Raw genomic sequence first — 21181 nt, 5'->3', positions numbered from 1 at the left:
TACATATATGTGAGTTATTTCTCCATGTTTGCAATGTTGGACTTGATCTCGGTGTCCCTCGACGTGAGTATTTGTTTAAAACTCAATCTTTCATGTCCAATTATGCTTCCTTAAGTTTCAACTTATTTTCCTTCACCAGAATTGCTTCCTATTGTCTTATTTCACACACTCATAATAGAGATTAGAAGTAAAAAAGTATAAAACAACTAAAATACGACACAATGCAAAAACAACATAAACTAGAGGATTAAAGAAGATAAAAGTTATGTAGGAGTTGATTTTATTCACGAAACTTAACATCAATAATAGGTAGAAAACAACGTTATCATTTACACCCCCTAATATGCTACCTTCTTAAGGGATTGGTTCACCTCAAATGGGAGACTACACCAAAATCCAAGAGGCCAATGGGAGAAAAGCAAGAAAAGGCTTGAAAATAGAGAAGGCTAACTTCGAAAGGAGAGTTTGTATGACAAAACCAAGAGTACCAAAAAAGAAAAACAAGAAAATAAATGCCTAGAAACAAGGTTAAGCACACGACGAGAGTCACCTAAAGCTGTTGAAAGGTCCAGTTTACAGCCCTAAAACAGTTTCAAAATAAACATCCCAAAGAAGGTAGTAGTAATGGTTCTAGTGCACTTGTTTTGGTCTCTCTTTTTTTGATTGTTCTTTTGCTATTTTTTTATGAACTTCTTTTATATTTTTCTCAATAGTTTTCTAACACCAAAATATAACCACTACAACATATTTCAACATATATATTGTACTTGAACAAGAAACAACTCAAAATGGAAAGAAACCTATTAGAATCAAAAGAGAGATTATGAAACTCAACAAAACATAATGGAAACCTAACTCTTTGAACTTGCTAATGAACTAATAACAAGTATGAAATCAAAGATGCAAAAATGAAAGCACTCAAAAGGACATATATGATGCGGTTTTTAAAATGAAAATAGATTAGTTTTCAGATTTTTTAAAGTTAAACTGAAAAAGACTAGGCATGACTCTAGACAATATGAAATGATTACAAAATAAAAATGACCTGAACATATGTTATGACTGAATGGAAAAAAAGATGAAAATACTCAACAAAATCTAAGCACATGTAAACATGTTATCCAAAACATTTAAGAGCATTTAAAAGACATAAAATAATAGCCAAAACTACCAAAACAGAACCTAGACAATGTTGATGACAACATTCTGGCAACTCTGACCTTTGTTGTCTATTTTGCTCATAATCTTCTCCATAGAACTTTAAATGAGTTGATTCTTTTTATGTTGGAAACTAGACTCAATGGGCTTTAATTTGAATACAAGAATTTAACTTTTGGATCATTGAGCGAGATGTAGTTTAATTTTGAAAATTGCAGATGTTTATTGCTAACTATTTTTTTGTGTAAGGGAGGTTGATCTTGTCAATTCCAAGATAGCTACAACAAGACAATGTTAGGAAAAAACAAAGGTAAACAAAATAACCTAAGCTTCAATTACCAAATGATTGGATAAGCTCCTCTAAGCTATATGAATCAAGCAAGGTGGAGACTCCCAAATGGGTGGTGGTTGCGAAAGCTTGAGGGTGATGGGAATATGGTGCACATATGGTGGGTTTGATGTGGTGTGATGGTTGATCCTCCTTCAACCTATATTACTCAATCAAGGAAAGAGGTTATGATGATGTTTGAGTGTTCTAAAGAGAGGTTGGGCCAACCTTTAAGGAAGGGTAGCTAGAGGAAACCTATAATCGGTGCTCTAGTCTTAGTGACCTAAGATGAGTAATATGGCATAAAATTTGCAGCTTAACAATACTCAAATTCAAAGGTGATTTTTATATAGGGGAGACACCTCTATTTATAAGCTTATGTAACCTTAAAGATGTCTCCAAATTGTAAAAGCAAAACCCTAATACTCTAACTTGGAGACCAAGGTAAAATCCTCTCCATTAGGAACATGAAACATGGTGACTACTAAGGAGAAATCCTTTCCATTAAGAGAATGACACATGGCAAGAGCATGTGTCTCAAAAAACAGAGCAACTCGGGGACCACTTTAGACAAGATTCCATAAGCTTCTAGAAGGTTTGCTATCCAAACTAGGTTTTTATCCTAGATCCATGTGTCTCCTTAGGGCCCATCTCTAATAGACCGAAAACCCTAAATTACAACCCGAGACCCAAATACAAGGCATAAAGGAAATCCTAGACTATTTTGCCTGTTATACAAGACAAAAAAAATCATATACTAATAGGCCAATAGTACAAGGCTCAAAGTAAAGCTAATCTACTAAGAACATATTGATGACCCATGATGATAAGAGCTTGGGCCCACGTTCCACAAATGAAGTGCACTCTTCTTGTATGTGCTTGGTCTTGAAAATGATTTGTCCTCAAATCTTCAAGTTTCTTCATGACAATATCTTTTTTCTTATTATTGGTCAACTTGTGTATCCTCATTCCAAGTATTCACTCTCTTTTCTAGGTTTATGGATATTAAATCAATCGAACGAACTGCTAATACATGTTCTACTTTTGGAAGACCTTGTGTTATATCACTTGATCTCAATTTTTGATATATAAATGTAACTAATATATCTCTTTCAGAAAGTATTTCTTTATAGTGACCATGAACAATTTTTCCAAGAGTCGCCAAATAAGGGTTAGCCAATCTTATTCCTACATAATCCATTTGAACAATTAGAATTTGACCCGATTTAAGGTATGGTTCATTTTTCGTTTGAACTATACATACATTTTCACAAATAAATTGACCAAGACTTATTATGGGAAACATTTTTTTTTTCACAATAATTATGATGGAAAAAATTGCCAATTTAAATGGAATGGATTTAAAAGGATGTTACTAAATAGACTAAATTTATAAATTATCTCATTTTCGTCTATTAAATAATATTTTAATACTTGAATAGTTTCTTTTAGTTTGTCAAGTTACCCATTTTTATTTATCGAGATCTAATTATGAGTAATTAAAAGGTAAAAATAAAAATGGGCAACTTGAAGGGCTATTCCTAAAGGACCTAACAAATTTTGAATTAGAATCACAGGATCTCTTTGAATTGGATTCATTTCTTATTTTATCCCATTGTAATATTTTCCATCATGGAATGATCGTATTTGAAAAGAATTCGATGATGACAAAATTATTAAAGATCGACATTTCGCATTTCTATTCAACAACATATGAATAGTTCCATAATTTTGACTAAGTGATTGTTGAAATTTTTCCCTCATATCTATAAAAGAAATGATTTGATGTTAGTCCAGTCCGACTCATTATCTAAGATAAATCTTGAAGCGAGCGGATCTTTCCTTTTTCTTATATATGAAATATGGGATTTTACTAAGTCTATTTTTAAGCAATATCTAACCAAACCTTCTCTACTTAGTTCAACAAAAGAAGCATGCCATTTTTTGATAGAAGACAATTTTTTGTCTTGATCCCAATTTAAGACTAAACAAGTTTGAACTAATTGAATACTTGTATTAGAATTAGAAATTCCCCGAATTGATTTTCCATTTCCAGAAAGAATATAATGAATAACTTCAAGTTCCAAATTATCTCTTTCTTTTAACATATCTTGGGAAAAAAAGTAGATTAAATTGATCATATCTTCTATTTCATATAAAATGATCGGTCGAACCAAAACAATATAATTTTTATTCATAATTGTGATCCATTGGGCATAGATCCAATTTTCATTTTTTTATCCTTTTGAATTTTTTTATCGTTCTCGGTGGTATCAAGATGGCACTGTGTTGGAATATCTTATCCATTTCTCTGGAAAATAGATATTCCTGGACAATATTTTTAATTGAATCTTTTTTTTTCTTCTCCAATCGAACCAACTCGCTTACTTGACTTTTATATTTACAGTGATTGGTGTATCTACTTCAATAATACTATTGTTTTGTACCATTATGGAAGAAAATTCTGGTAAAATATACATTTCTTTGGGAATGAAAAAAAAATTGATCTACTTTTTAACTTGGTATTTTGTCTTAAATTCCTCAATTCCTAGATACTCGATTAAAAAATACTCTTTTTAAAAATGTAATTTATATCAATAGTCCTATATTTAGTAATACCCGAGCTTTGTGTTTGGTATTGAGGATCATCGAAATATGCAAAAATACTATTTCTACAAAAAATACCATGGATTGGTATTTCAATCGAGATATTGGAAGTTAACATTAGTGCTTTGTCTCGTTCTTGAATCGATTGGAATTGAAATGGAATAATGAATCAATTTCTCCGGCTCTTTAGTATCGTGAAAAATAGTAGGATGTGTAATCAAGGATCCATCTACAGTAATCATTAAATAAAATTTGGATTAATTTTAGTAGTATAATGGTAAAGTGTGTAGACAATTGCAGTGTAATGGTAAGGTGTGTAAACAATTAGAGCTTTCAAAGCCTCTCTAACTAAAAAAAAATGATGCACTAAAAATTTCTAGGTTCTAATTAGGAGATAAGATTGAATACCAAAGGCTCCCTCAAGAGACCTAATTAGGCCAAGTTTACAAGAAACAAATCACAACTCAAATTAAAGAAAGGTGCTCCTCTCTCCTCTTTTTGCCTCCTTCACCAAGGCTTCAAGTCCACTTAAGGTTTTCACCCCTAAGATACTACCTCAAGGGATTGGTTCACCTCAAAAGAGCGCCTACACCAAAAACCAAGGAGGCCAAAGGGAGAAAAGCAAGAAGCACGTGTATGACAAAACCAAGTGTACCAAGAAGCTCAAACAATAAAATAATTGTTTAGAAACAAGGTTAAGTACAATGAGAATCACCTAAAAAAAAGGCACTAGAATGAATGAACAAACACAACTAGAATAGAGAGGGTTATGCTTCTTGTTTTCTTTGGTTAATGGCTAATGGTGAATATAATCACTCTTTTAGCTCAAACCCAAGACCAATAGTTGTTGGAAAGTCCAATTCCGAGCCCCAAAAAAGTTTCAAAATAAACATCCCAAAGAAGGTAGTAGTAGTGGTTCTAGTGCATTTGTTTTAATTACTATTTTCTTAATTTTTCTTTTACTTCTTTTTATGAACTTCTTTTTTATTTTTCTCAATAATTTTTCAACACCAAAACATAACCACTACAACATATTTAAAATGGAAAGAAACCTAGTAGAATCAAAAGATAGAAATTTAAAATGGAAGAAACCTAGTAGAATCAAAAGATAGATTATAAAACTCAACAAAACATAATGAAAACCTAACTCTATGAACTTGATAATGAACTAATAACAAGTATGAACTCAAAGATGCAAAAATAAAAGCATTCAAAGGGACATATATGGTGTATTTTTGAAAATGAACATATATTTTTTGTGATTTTTCAAAGTTAAACTAAAATGTAGAAACACAAAAAAGGACTAAACATGACTGTAGACAACATGAAATGATTTAAAAATAAAAATGATCCAAACATATGATATGACCGAATGAAAAATATTAAGAAAAGACTCAACAAAGGCTAAGCATGTGTAAACATGTTATCCAACACATTTAAGAGCATTTAGAAGCAACAAAACAATAGCCAAAACTACCAAAACAAAACCTAGAAAACATTGATGACAACATTATGGCAACTTTGACATTTGTTGACTATTTTGCTCATAACCTTCTTCATAGAACTCCAAATGAGTTGATTTTTTTTTTGTTGGAAACTAGACTCAAAGGGCTTTCATTCTAATACAAGCACGTAACTTTTGGATATTTGAGAGAGAGCAATTTTATTTTGAATGTTATAGATGTTTACTATCAATATTGTTTATGTGTAAGAGAGGTTGATTTTTATAATCTCAAGATAGGTACAACAAGACAAGGTTAGGAAAACACAAAAGGCAAACAAAATAACATAAGCTATGATTACCAAATGGCAGGATAAGCAAGCTCCTCCAAGCTATACGACCCAAGCCAAGGAAAGACTCCTAAATGCGTGGTAGTTTGTGAAAGCCTGATGGTGGTGGAAATATGGCACGCATGTGGTGATTTTGATGTGATGAGATGATGACTCCTCCTCCAAGCCATATGACTCAAGTAAGGGGGAGAGATTATGGTGGTGTTTAGGTGCTCTCAAGAGATGTTGGACCAACTCTTAAGGAAAGGTGGCTAAAGGAAACCTAGAAACAACACTCTAGCCTTGGGGACTTAAGTTGAGTTGTATGGCACAAAATTGACAACATAACTTTACTCAAATTCAAAGGTGAATTTACATGGGGGAAGACACCTTTATTTACAACACTAACCCTAGAGGTTTCTCATAAAAAAGGAGAAGCAAAACCAAAATTCTTTGAAAAATAAGGCAAAATCATCTCTATTAAAAGGATGACACATGACCACTACTAAAGAGAAATTCTCTCCATTAAGACATTACACATGACCACTACTAAGGAGAAATCCTCTTCATTAGTAGCATGCCGTGTGGCCACTACTCTTCTTAGCCCTTTACCTTGGAAGACAAGGCTTCTCATGTTAACTTAAGGTGAATTCTTCCAAAAACCCTATACTACATGGTCCATGATATAATATCCAAAAGAAAACTCTATACTACTAAATTCATAATGATAATAAGATTTTAAGCACACATTTCGCAGATAATTCCAATTGTTCTTGAATGTACTTGATTATCGCTAGAAGGTATGCTATCATATTTATCACTATTCAACCCCACTAAACTAGATTCCCTTGGGAAAAATGGTGTTTGTAGGAATAATAATCGATTATGCGTGAACGATCATCAATTATAAAATGGATTTTTAGTTTATACATATTTTTTAATTATTTTATTATTATTTTTAAACTAAGCATCTCTATTTCTATTTTTGTTTTTCATATGTTTCCATGCACCCTATAATTCCATTTCCGTTTTGAATCTATTTTATTTTCCACCAATATTTTTTACCTATAATAACATAGAAAAGGAATATAGTGTAAATACGCGCAGTTCCATCACTATTCGTGTTGCAGATATCTTGAAATAACTTTTTTATAATTGTGATATTTGAGTATACAATTTATGTTTAAAGAATATATCCCTTATTTTATTTGCGACATTCTTACATAATCAATCAGTACACAAGTTTATAGTGTGAAAAACAATCAAATAACTCGCACCAAACCGTATTTAAAAAAAAAAATAATAACATAAAATTATTTTAAAATCAGTTATGTAAAGTCCATATTTTACACATAGATACATTGAGCTCATAAGAAAACAATGTCATTATTTAGGGAACCAGAGATTGAATGTCATTATTAAACAGCAAATAATCACCATAAGAGATTGAAACAGAGAAAATAAAAAATCAGATGCTATATCCCTATTTTACATAGAATGTATCAGCTTCCATTACACATATTCAGTTCATACTAAATTACATCTAGCAATGTACATTGAAAACAGTCACTACGCAAGAAATTAGGTCAAAATCCCCATGCTCACACAGGAAAGACACCAGAAAGAACGAAAGCAAAAATATTTTGAAATCTTAATAATTAATACAAATAAAAAGGGCTTAAAATTTCTCCAAGCTTACATCATTTAAATGAATTACCCAGATAGCTACTCAGACCAGTAGCTATGATTAATGACAATCAAGTAACTTCTCAAGATGTTAGACACACAATAACAACCATGCTGTCCCAAATGACCTTGACCTTAACCTGAGAGGATATTCAGAATCAACAAAAAGCTCAAGAATGTCCGGCATGGAATGATTGCAGCATCATTGCCTTCTCTCATGTGAATTTTGAGTTTCTTCATCTGAATCGAACAAGTCTAGAATTGGAGTTGGGAGAAGCCATATCGGTACTTTACATGGTTCAACAGATTTAATAATATCAACATGTGGCAAAATCAACCAACCAAGCCATATTGAGTCATTCCTGCTTACACTGGGATGTTTCCTGCCACAGAAAGACAGTAATAAAATGAAAGGATATAAAAAGAGCTGTAATTGGGTAAATGAGAACACTACTAATTACCTTTCAGCATCAGGAAGATCTTAAATCTTTGTCAATCTTTTTTGCAATTACGGCCACATTTCTTGGCGATATGTTTGGATCAAATATAGGCAACAAGCAGGCTTCTAAAGTACTGCCTTGCTCTTGAAGAAACAATAATCTATCAAGTAGAATAAGAGTTTCCAAAAGAGGTCCTAAAGCGGCTCTCAGAGACCAATAAGGTCCTACAAGGTCCTGTACATAATTGGTAAATAAGTACTAGATATTTTTTACTTTAATTATATGTAACCAAAAAAAGATGTAAAATTGCTTTCATTAATAGCAAACATCTCTGTAAGTACAGTTCAAACAAATTATTTTAATTTTAAAGAAAACTTTACTTTTTAACCAAGATTATATGGATGATGGTACCAAGAAAACACAATCAATGAACACATTATAACTTAAAACAACATATTCTACAGTCTGTCTATTTATAGATTGTGTTTGAATTTCTCGTTTTTGAATCTTAGAATATTATATTATATTAGAAGATCTTGTGAATACTTTTTCGTATTTAATGATTTGTTTTCTTATTTGATTGAGATTAGTATGAACAGAAGTTAAGGCTTTGCATCTTGTATCACATCAGTATGCACAAGACAATATTCTTAGGCTTGATTATCTCTTTTCCTCCTCTTCGAAAGTTGACATACTTTCAACATGAAAATTTCTCATGCACGTGCCGATCCCTGTTAGTATATGTTAATATTAATTACACATGGACACGTGTCACGTACAGCTGTCCTTTCTCTTGTATTTCTGTAAATACAATCTCTTACAGAATGTTAAGTGGATTTTACAACACTTTGTTCAGTTTCTCTGTTCTCTCTCTTTCGTTTCTCTGTTCTCTCTCTCATGAATCTAATATGGTATCATGAGCTTTTTTTTGACGATCCTGACTGATTCCACTGCTTCTTCATTGTCTCCTTTGTTCGGTTCTCTCTCTTGCGTGGTTGATTTCGTGGCGCTCGTTCTTGGATCTTGTCTTGGTTCGACGGCTTCAATGAACTCTTTCCAGGTCTGTACTCTTTCTTGTTCTCGGATGTACTCACTCGTATGAAGTTTGGGAGCGTAATCATGATTATTGTAATCTCCAGACCAAATCTCATGCACGTCAGTTGAGGACTGCTATATGTGTCGTTAAACTTGACTCTCAGACTATGGAAGAGTATCTACGTCGAATCAAGAATTATGTTGATGAGCTAGCTGGTGTTGGTTTCTCTGTTCGTCATGACAAGCATGTGGATGTGCTTTTGGAAGGTCTTCCATCTGATTATGCTCCTTTTGTCTCACTTATAGAAAGCAAGAAGAGACCTCCTTCAATTGCTGAGATTGAAGCTCTTATGCATGGTCATGCAACCAGACTTCGTCGCTATGAACAAGAAAATCAAAAACCTCGTAACACCTCTCAATTTTACTCATGGATCCTATGCTCGTGATGCACAAAAAGGAAATTCTCGTGGTTCTGGTCGCAGTGGTAGTAGTCCAGCCCGAGGTCGTGGCAAGTTTGCCAAGTTTCAGTGCCAAATTTGTCTCAAATTTGATCATACCGCCAATGTTTGCCACTTCAAATCTGACGAGTCCTATCATCCTCGTGAGTCGTTGTTCTTTATTGATCCTGCCACTCAACAGTCTATTCCATATTCAACTGGCACATACAAGACCTCCAATACTGATGGAGGCATGACTAGAACCGTCAAAGGAATTTCGGAGTAATTGATAGAAGCGTGCCCATGACCTTCAGAGTGTTCTCGAATTAGCTTCGATTGATAGAATAAGAACTTTTTAGTTTGTAATTTTGTAATTTTTGTGTTTGGGTTTTATCGGGCTTTTAGTCGTACTGGACTTTTTGTGTTAAGGCTCATAATACATAAGTCTTTGTAAGACACATTTGAGTATATGAAAATTTGAGTTTTTTTCTTAAATCTCGAGGTTCTCCTTCGAACCACCGATCCTTATCTTTGAATCTTCAATTCAAAGTGGTGGACTTCCACACTTATATTGGAATCTCCATCAAGTGGCCATGACATTTACATTGAAACTTGCATCCTATCATATAAACTCATCTATGCCTTTACAATGTGCCCTTCAAAGTAGAGGTATTTAGGAGTTGGTTCTTCTTCCAACTAACAAATCAAATATTGGGTGTCAATGGTTGTACACTTTTAAGACAGGATCTATTGATCACTATAAATCTCATTTGATTTCCAAAGGATACACCATCTATGATCAAGATTATACATGTTGCCGAAATAACATTTATTTGACTTCTCTTTTCCGCTACCATTCACCACTAGAATTTGTTTCAACTTGACATCAAGAATGCATTTCTACATTATGACATTGATAAGGATGTTGATAGAACTATGACCACAAAAACAAATCAAAACAGCACAGCAAATGATAGTGTATGGAAACTGTATTATTGAATGTGTGAAAATGAGCAAAACGGTGGTATGACAATATAGAATATCTCCAGAGTCTATGACTCCTCCAGAGAGATCACTCTCCTTACCCTATTTCATAACAAACTTCCCGTATCCCCCCTCTCTCTTTCCTCCCTTCTCAAATACTTGTCTTCTTTTGCCACGTCATTACCCTCCTAACTAATTAATATTCCCTGGGCCTGTTTTCTTCCTCCTAAAGTAAACCTTCCATATCTTGGGCCTTCCACTAACATGGCCTTCTTCACCATCTTTCTCATGTTGTATCAGCCCCTCCTCAAGTGTTCTATCATTATTCCCTCCTCCAAAAATCGCCTTGTCCTCAAGGCGAAGATGAGGAAATTGGCTCTGTAGCAACACTGTATCTGTCCAAGTGGTTTCTTCTGCAGATCTACCCTTCCAACGCACCAGCCACTGCTCAATTAACTCCCCTTTTTTCATAATTTTTCGTGTTGCTAAAATCGACTCTGGTTCCTCCAAATCTCCTGGCTCCAATTCCAATTCTGTAGGCAATTCAGGTGTTGCAGAATAATCTCCAATTGCCCGTTTCAACTGTGATACATGAAATATTGAATGCACTCTAGCTGTCTCGGGTAATTTCAACTTGTATGAAACAGCTCCCACCTTAGCCAACACAAGAAATGGTCCATAATAACGAGCTGCCAACTTCGGATTAATGCGTCGTGCCACTGTTTGTTGCCTATGTGGTCGTAATTTTACAAATACCCATTCTCCTACTTCAAACACCACTTGTTTACGTTTCTTATCTGCATACTTCTTCATCTGCTGTTGAGCACACTGCAAATGATATTTTAATTGTCGCAGAGCTTCATCACGATCCACTAATTCTGTTGCCACAGCCTCCACATTTGTTTCTCCTTGTGTAAAGCGAACCAAAGGAGGAGGTGCTCTCCCATATACCACTTCAAAGGGTGTTTTTCCCGTAGTCACATGAAAAGTGGTGTTGTACCATAATTCAGCCCATGGTATCCAATCCACCCAATATTTAGGTTGTTCCAAAACAAAACACCGCAAGTAAGTCTCTAAACACCTATTCACCACTTCTGTTTGACCATCCGTCTCAGGATGATAAGATGAACTCATCTTTAGCACAGTGCCTTGTATAAGAAACAACTCTTGCCAAAATAAGCTCATAAACAAGGGGTCTCGATCACTTACAATTGAATTGGGTATCCCATGGAGACGCACAATTTCCTTAGCAAATATTTCAGCCACTTTTCTTGCCGTATATGGATGCTTGAGAGGTATAAAGTGCCCATACTTTGACAATCGGTCTACTACCACAAACACAACATCAAATCCCTTTGATTTGGACAACCCCGTTATAAAGTCAAGAGAAATATCCTCCCAAACACAATCAGGAATGGGTAATGGTTGTAAGAGCCCAGCTGGAGATGTTGCTGCATACTTTTGCCTTTGACATATATCACATTGCTTAACAAATTCTTGCACCCTTCTTTTCATGCCAACCCAATATAGATTCCCAGCAACCCGCTTATATGTCCTCAGAAAACCCGAATGTCCCCCTGTAGGAGATGCATGAAATTCTTCTAAGATGAGTGGAATCAAAGGAGACGATGCTGACAAAACTAATCGTCCCTTATGCAACAATATGCCCTGCTGCCAACTGAACCCTGCTTAGGATTAACATCTTGTTGAATGTTGTCCACCACTCTTTTAAGGAACGGATCAGATTGTTGCTCCCCCTGTACCTGCTGTCCTTGCAATCATATAGGAAAAGAAATAATATTTCTTAATTCGCCATCTTCAAAGACCCGTGACAAAGCATCAGCAGCTTTATTATCGGGGCCCGGTTTATAAACCACTTCGAACTGATATCCCAACAATTTAGCTATCCAATGCTGCCGTTCCGCTGTAGTTATTCGTTGCTGCAACAAATACCCCAAACTACGTTGATCAGAATAAACTTTGAAACTTCTGCCCAAAAGATATGGCCTCCAATGTTGTACAGCTAGCACTAAAGCCATTAATTCTTTCTCATAAGCGGATTTACTCAAATTATTTGGTGATAAAGCCTTGCTGAAGTAAGCAATAGGTCTACGATTTTGCATCAATACTGCACCAATTCCCGCTCCTGAAGCGTCACATTCAATCTCGAATGGTTGTGTAAAGTTTGGGAGAACTAAACCAGGAGCTTGTGTCGTGACTTTCTTTAATTCTTCAAATGTTGTTAAAGCCGTTGAGTCCCATTTAAACCCATCCTTCTTAGTTAGTTCTGTCAAAGGCTTGGCAATCCTTCCATACCCCGCAATAAATTTTCGATAATATCCCGTCAACCCAAGAAAACCCCTCACTCCCTTCACATTGCGAGGAATAGGCCATTCTACTACACTTCGAATTTTTTCAGGGTCAACTGCCACTCCCTGTTCTGAGATAACATGGCCTAAATATACCACTTGTCTACTGCCAAACACACACTTCTTTTGATTCACCACAAAAGCTAGTTGCTGAACAGTTGCAACACTAGAGATAAATTCTCTAAGTGGTCTTGCCACCTTCGACTATACACTAAAATATCGTCAAAGAATACTAAGACAAACTTCCTTAGATAGGGCTTGAAAACTTGATTCATTATTGATTTAAAAGTGGCTGGGGCGTTAGTTAACCCGAGGGGCATTACCAAGTACTCGTAATGGCCTTCATGAGTGCGAAAAGCTGTCTTGTGCACATCTTCCTCTCTCATTCTAATTTGGTGATACCCGGACTTCAAGTCTAGTTTTGAAAAGTAAGCAGCTCCATGCAACTCATCCAATAGCTCTTCCACCACAGGAATCGGGTATTTATCCGGCACTGTTACCTTGTTCAGTTCTCTATAATCCACACACATCCTCCATGAAGCATCCTTGTTCTTAACCAGAATGATTGGGCTTGAGAAAGCACTTGCGCTATGCCTAATAGTTCCTTGATGTAACAATTCACTCACCTGTTTTTCTATCTCTTCTTTGTGATGATACGGATATCTGTAAGGTCGCACACTCACAGGTCCGACCTCCTTATACAGTTCAATACCATGAGAAATCTTTCTAGCTGGAGGTAGTCCTTTCGGTTCCTTGAAAATTTCTTGAAAAGTGGACAACACTTGCTGCACTTCATTCAATTGTGTAATAGACAAGCCCCTGTCAATACCTAGATAATTTTTCTGTGTTCTTTGGGCCATTAAACTTTGCAAAGAAGCCACCATTTCTATTTGACATCTCCTTTCTGTTTTCTGCCCCTGTAATTCCACTGGGTATCCCATCCAGTTAAAACTGATAACTCTGTTTTTCCAATCGAAAGTCACCTTACCAAATTCTTGTAACCAGGCTACTCCCAATATCATATCCAGCCCTCCTAATTCCAACACATGCGGTATTACACTTGAAGAGGTTTAGAGAAGATGAAACAGTGAAAAACTATCACTGTTACTGTTTTACCATTGTTTATATAAGAAAAAATAGGCAGAATACAAAGAGTCATCAGTCCTAACCCTAACCCTAAAGAAGGGATCCCATACATAATAATAAAAGAACATTACATTTCAACACTCCCCCTCAAGATGGAGCATATAGATCATATGCTCCAAGCTTGGAACATATAAATTGAATTCTAGGCCCTCTTAAAGATTTAGTTAGAATGTCAGCAAGTTGTTCATTAGAGCCGACAAACTTAGTAACAAAATGACAATCAATTTCTATATGCTTTGTTCTCTCATGAAACACCGGATTGGAGGCAATGTGAAGGGCTGCTTGATTGTCACAACATAACTTCATCTGCTCATTTTCACAAAATTTCAACTCTTGAAGGAGTTGTTTAATCCACACTAGTTCACATGTAGCTAGAGCCATAGATCGATATTCTGCCTCTGCACTAGATCGAGCAACAACACTTTGTTTCTTACTTTTCCAAGAAACAAGGTTCCCTCCAAGGAATACACAATACCCTGTGGTAGATCTTCTATCAATTGGACAACCAGCCCAATCTGCATCACAATATGTACAACTTGAGTACTTCCCTTGTTCTCATACAACAATCCTTGTCCTGGGTTCCCTTTCACATATCTGAGAATGCGAATCACAGCATTCCAATGATCAATGTGGGGATTTTGCATAAATTGACTTACAACTCCCACTGGATAAGAAAGATCAGGTCTTAGTAAGGTAGATGAGTTTTCCAACCAACCTTCTATATCTCTCTGGATCTGAGAAAAGTTCACCTTGATCTCTTGTTAACTTTTGATTTGAGTCCATAGGGCTATCAATGGGCTTGCAATTTGTCAGGCCTGTTTCCTCCAAAATATCAAGAGCATATTTTCTCTGTGCAATAATGACACCTTCTTTTGATTGTGCCACTTCAATGCCAAGGAAATATTTAAGACGACCCAGGTCTTTGGTCTGAAAGTGGTTAAACAAATGGTTCTTCAATTGAGCAATTCTAGTGATATCATTTCCTATGATAACAATATCATCAACATAAACCATAAGATAAACACATTTGTCAGGAGAAGTATGACCATAAAATACTGAATGATCCGCTTCACAACGTTTCAATCCAAAATTCTGCACAACACGACTAAATTTACCAAACCAAGCTCGAGGAGATTGCTTCAAGCCATAGAGAGAACGATGTAACTTACAAACTAACCCAGACTCCCCCTGAGCAACAAACCCAGGAGGTTGCTCCATGTATATCTCCTCTTCCAGATCACCATGAAGAAAGGCATTTTTAATGTCCAACTGATACAGAGGCCATTGGCGAATGGCAGCCATAGCAAGGAAAAGACGAACAGAACTGGTTTTAGCCACAGGAGAAAAAGTATCACAGTAGTCAAGGCCATAAACCTGAGTATACCCCTTAGCTACGAGACGGGCTTTGAGTCGATCTACAGCACGATTAGGACCAACCTTAATAGCATAGACCCATCTACAGCCCACAGGCTTCTTACCAGGAGGAAGAGAGACAAGTTCCCAAGTCCCACTGTGTTCAAGTGTCTGCATTTCATCAATCATGGCTTGTCGTCATCCAGGATGACCAAGTGCCTCATCAACATTCTTAGGAACCTTAATGGTAGACAAGGAGGAAACAAAAGAGAAATATGGAGGAGACAAACGATGATAACTCAAAAAATTATAAATAGGATGTGGATTACGAGTAGAGCGAATACCTTTTCGAAGGGCAATAGGCCAAGGATGATCGGAGTCAAGAGAAGACGAAGAGGATGAAGGATCCATGATTCGAGAATCTGGTGGAGAAGGATTTGAGTCCAAGGGGTCTTCAAGCAAGGAAGGAGTCCTTGGAGTGCGACGCTGATATGTGAGAAGAGGTGGTTGAACAATGTCATTGTCATTCTGAGTGGGAGGTTGAGTTTCAGGAATGACCAAGGGATCACAGGATGGTAAAGGAAGGACCTATTGAACAGATGAACTCTCCTCCATGGAGGACAAGAAAAAAGGTGTGTCCTCAAAGAATGTAACATCAGCAGACATATAATACCTTTTGGTTGAGGGAGAATAACATTTATACCCTTTCTGAAGGCGAGAATATCCCAAAAAGACACACTTAATAGCCTTTGCAGAAAGTTTATCAAGACCTGGAGAGACATTATGAACAAAACAAGTACATCCAAACACACGTGGAGAGACACGATACAAAGGATCATTTGGAAAAATTATCGAGTGAGGAACTTTATTTTCAATAGAAGAAGAAGGCATCCTATTGATTAGAAAACAAGCAGTGAGGACTGCATCTCCCCAATGATGAACAGGAACATTAGTATTCAACATGAGAGAGCGTGCAGTTTCGATAAGGTGTCTATTCTTTCTTTCGGCTATGCCATTTTGTTGTGGAGTGTGAGGACATGTGGACTGATGTAAAATTCCATGGGAAGATAAAAATGAGGAAAACGCAGCAGAAAAATATTCCTTAGCATTATCACTTCTGAGAATTTTAATTGTCTTCCCAAATTGGTTCTTAATTTCATTAAAGAAGGACACAAATATGGATAAAAGTTCAGATCTTTCTTTCATTAGATAAACCCAAGTACAACGAGAGAATTCATCAATGAACGTTACAAAATAGTTAAAACCAAAAGAATTGACACGACTTGGTCCCCAAACATCAGAATGAATAGTAGAAAAAGCAAAATTACATCGTGTCTCAGACTTTCTAGGGAAGGAAGATCTAATATGCTTTCCTAACTGACACGATTCACAATCTAAGGCTTGAATGTGTTTGAAACTTGGAACCATCAACTTCAACTTGGACAAACTTGGGTGACCCAAACGATCATGCAAAAGTTTTGGGGATGAAGTTGCAAAACAAGATACCGAGGAGCTTGGTTTTAGGAAATAAAGTCCCCGTGACTCATGTCCTTCTCCAATCAGACGACCCGTACCATGTTCCTGTATAGCAAAGGAATTAGCAGTAAAGGTTACAGAACAATTTAAGGAACGAGTCAATTGACTCAAGGAGATTAAATTGTAAGGACAATGAGGAATGTACAAAACAGAATTTAAATTTAGTGAAGGAGATAAAGAAACTTTGCCAATTCCTTGAGATGCCACTTTGGATCCACTTGCAACAGTAATAAAATGAGGAATTTTGGGAGAGGATATGGAGGAAAATGAGGAAATGTTACCAGAGACATGATCAGAGGCACCTGAATCAAGAATCCATGGACTAAGACCTTCCACAGATTGAGAAATGCATGCAGTTGACATTCTATTACAATATGAGCATTGAGGACGCCCACTTCGACCACCACGTCCTCCACGGTTGCTCCGACCTCCTCCTCTTCCTCGTGGTGCTACCATTGCTGATGTTTCAAAAACATCAATTGAACTTTCATCTTTGACCAAGGTAGGTACACGAAGAAGTCTAGTAACTAAGTTGTCCATTGAAGGAATTTGATCACCAGCTAAAACTTGATCACGCACATGATCAAAACTCGAGTGCAGGCTCCTCAAAATTAAGACCATGTAAAACTTATCAAGTTTTTTATTGATATCGTCTAATGAATCAGCCACAAAAAAACTCTTCAATTCTTCTACCGCAGCCCTAGCCTTTCCTATATGAGAAACCATATCATGATTGATTTGCTTGAGTGAGGCTACTCTTTGAGTTGCATCAAAGAGGCGCTGAATGTCGTTAGCAAAAATGTCTTGTGCCCTTTTCCAGGGACGTGACTTGCGGGGATGGGTTGCGCTTCTCGAGGCGCACCTAACCCTGACTTCGCCGGAGTAGACACGCCGGCGGCGACGGCGGCGACGGCGGACGGCACGGCGGACGGTGGCGGAAGATGGCGACAGTCACTGTGACAAACAGTGAAGAGGAACCAGAGAAGATGTTCTGGCTCTTGATACCAACTTGAAGAGGTTTAGAGAAGATGAAATAGTGAAAAACTATCACTGTTACTGTTTTACCATTGTTTATATAAGAAAAAATAGGCAGAATACAAAGAGTCATCAGTCCTAACCCTAACCCTAAAGAAGGGATCCCATACATGATAATAAAAGAACATTACATTTCAACAATTACAACAGTATGAAAATTTCCAAATTGGATTTTCACGGGCTTGCATCTACCCAAAGTGGGTATCTTATGGCCATCACCCAACTGCACTCCAATAGGCTTTTCATTCTCCATTTCCAATCCCAAAGCTGCCACTACATGAGGAGATATAAAGTTGTGGCTCGCCCCACTGTCAACCAACACCACCACAAAAACTCCATTAATAGAGGCTTCCAAGCGTAAGGTCGAAGGAATAATCCTTTCATTTCCACCTATCTCCACTCCTCCAAACATTCCCATAGCTCCGCAGTCCAATGTGGACTCTTCCTTTTGCTCCATCTCCTTACTAGCGATAATCTCTCCTTCCTCATTCACGGTTTCATCATCACCCAACACAAGCAACCTCAACTGTCGTTCTGCACAATTGTGTAATGGATGATATTTTTCACCACATCTGAAACAGAGCCCTTGTGCCTTACGATTCATTAATTCGGAATAAGGGAGATGTTTAGTACCCCTATTTCGTTCTGATGGAGAAGATCGATCGCTATTAGCACGTTGTATGGGTGATCCAGCAGCTCTAGCCCCTCCTTGGGCCACACTTTCGTTTGAGAACCCTTTGGATTGGGCTCTAACACTTGGACCCACTCCTATACCCATCTTATTTGGGTTGTAACCCGACCCGATACCAGTTCTATCTGGGTTATTCGAAACCCATCCTTGATTTCCTCTTCCCATGCGTCCTTCGACTCCTCTACCACTTTGTTCCCCATATAACTCAATTTCTACGTTCCTCGCGATTCGCATAGCCTCTAAGCGGTTGATAGGATTGAAAGTGCGAACACGTCTTCGAATCTCCGGTCGAAGACCACCGATGAAATATCCCAAATATTGTTCTTCCGACAATCGTGATACCTGGGACGAAATGAATTCAAACTCCGACAGGTATTCCTCTATGCTTCCTGTTTGATTCAAGTCCTTAAGTTCCTCATAGGGATTGTCACTTCGACCACCTCCGTATCTCCCAATCAGCTCTCGTTTTAACTTCGTCCAAGTCAACCCCTCACCAGAGTCGCGGAGAAGATTGAACCAATGGATAGTGGCCCCCTCCATGCTTAACTTAGCCAATCGCACCTCCATTTCCTCCTTCGACCCCTGAACCACGAAATAAGTCTCTGCGCGCGTAATCCATCCCACCGGGTCAGTTCCGTCGAATAAAGGCAATTCTACCTTTTTCGCTGTCATCCTTTCCTCCGGTGACGCTTCCATTTCTGGAGACGATGAAACCCGCTCTTCACTTCTTGCAGTATGCAATCTAGCAAATTCCTCCAACATAGATTGACGAAATTCCACCAACGATTGTCGCATTGAAGCCTCCATTGCCGTCAAACGCTCCTCCAATACTTCCACTCTATCTGACATCTTCGGTGGCATGGAAAAAGGTTAACTCCGCTAGCTCTCCTCGCAGGTATCCGGCAGGTCGGACCAGTGATAGAACTATGACCACAAAAACAAATCAAAACAGCACAGCAAATGATAGTGTATGGAAACTGTATTATTGAATGTGTGAAAATGAGCAAAACGGTGGTATGACAATATAGAATATCTCCAGAGTCTATGACTCCTCCAAAGAGATCACTCTCCTTACCCTATTTCATAACAAACTTCCCGTATCCCCCCTCTCTCTTTCCTCCCTTCTCAAATACTTGTCTTCTTTTGCCACGTCATTACCCTCCTAACTAATTAAGATTCCCTGGGCCTGTTTTCTTCCTCCTAAAGTAAACCTTCCATATCTTGGGCCTTCCACTAACATGGCCTTCTTCACCATCTTTCTCATGTTGTATCAGCCCCTCCTCAAGTGTTCTATCAGATGTCTACATGGAAAACCACCCAGATTTATTTCTTAGGAGTCATCTGATATGGTATGTCGTCCACCTAGATTTATTTCTTAGGAGTCATCTAACATGGATGGTATGTCGTCTATGTAGGTCTCTCGATCAAAGTGATGTTGATCATTTATCATCATTCCACCTCAAGGATACATCTATTTCATTGTATATATAGACAACAATTTTATCACAAACAATGATAAGGAGAGCATTGTCCAATTAGAACAATATTTTACTCAAAAGTTTCAGACAAACATCTTGAATACTTGTGCTATTTCCATGGTACAAAAGTTGTATAGTTCAAGGGATGATTTGAGAATTTCTCAAAGAAAATATTGTGATACCATCTCAGAAAGTAGATTTTAAATTTAGATCAACTTGACTTGTAAGATAAGGTTTGCATCCACTTATATGTTGTAATTTTATAATATCTCTAGTCAATGAGATCTCCAACATGATCAATCAGAATAAGGAAATGGACAGAGTCACTCAACATATGTCTATCTTCTAACAATTCTCCACAATTGTAGATGTCTTCCTGCACTGAGCTTTATTCCTCCATTGGGGCTCCTGCTGCGAGTTGGGATTTTTACCAAAGTCGTCCCTAGCCACCACTACATACCATTCACCACTTGAAATATGAATTAAGTTTCAAAAAGACCAAATATTTGAAAGCTAACTAATCTAAGTAATATTGAAGTTAAAACAATTAACATATAGAAGTTCTTAACTATAAAATGCACTCAACATTTTTGCCTATCGATAAAAGTTTGGCATTCTCAACCGAGCAATTATTCATTTCATCATACAGCACCAAATTCAAATCCTATTGATTATAACAATATTTTAAAGTAGCAAAACAGAAAATCATATACAAGCAACTTCAAGAAAACTGCTATAAAGAAAATACAGTACTAGGCAGAGTAAAGAAACATTTACTATCTCTAAGATGACAATAGTTTGAATAACATAATAAATTGAAAGTGACATACAGCAAATGGTTCTGCTTCCTTCCATATGCCTTCAAGGTTTATATCATGTGAATGTTTAATTCCAAGATGAGACAATCCAGACTGACAGAAATTCTCAAAATGTAAAAATTTGTCATCAGATTTAATCCCTTCACCTCCAGCCCCTTCACTACAAGGAATTTCACTAGGTAAGTTCTGTATCTCTGATATCGAACCCAAAGTCCAGTCTGTAACACATTGAAAAAGCACAATACAAAGAACAAACTAAAGATATCCTCCTATAGGCGTATAAAAAAAATAAGAGAACTAAACAGCCAAG

At 36.9% G+C, this 21181-nt stretch overlaps 1 protein-coding gene across 10 annotated transcripts in view; it reads right to left on the bottom strand.

The window, feature by feature from the left end:
• Positions 1-7487: 7487 nt before the first annotated feature.
• LOC114178499 (protein RRNAD1) overlaps positions 7488-21181 on the bottom strand; it is a 31576-nt gene continuing 17882 nt past the window's right edge. The window contains exons 11-13 of one of the 10 annotated variants that reach the window (XM_028064439.1): positions 20884-21089; positions 8011-8223; positions 7488-7932 (exon numbers count right to left, since the gene is read on the bottom strand). In XM_028064439.1, the coding sequence (XP_027920240.1) occupies positions 8020-8223; positions 20884-21089 (410 nt within the window). In that variant the 3' untranslated portion in view covers positions 7488-7932; positions 8011-8019. Of the gene's footprint in view, positions 7933-8010; positions 8224-20292; positions 20506-20883; positions 21090-21181 lie in introns of those variants that run through there. The other 9 variants (XM_028064447.1, XR_003603335.1, XM_028064467.1 and 6 more) reach the window with 9 other exon arrangements.

This window comes from Vigna unguiculata, chromosome 1 (assembly GCF_004118075.2).
Source record: "Vigna unguiculata cultivar IT97K-499-35 chromosome 1, ASM411807v1, whole genome shotgun sequence".
NCBI lineage: Eukaryota > Viridiplantae > Streptophyta > Magnoliopsida > Fabales > Fabaceae > Vigna > Vigna unguiculata.
The sequence above is the reverse complement of the archived record's forward strand: the minus strand, read 5'-3'. Positions and strand labels throughout refer to the sequence as shown.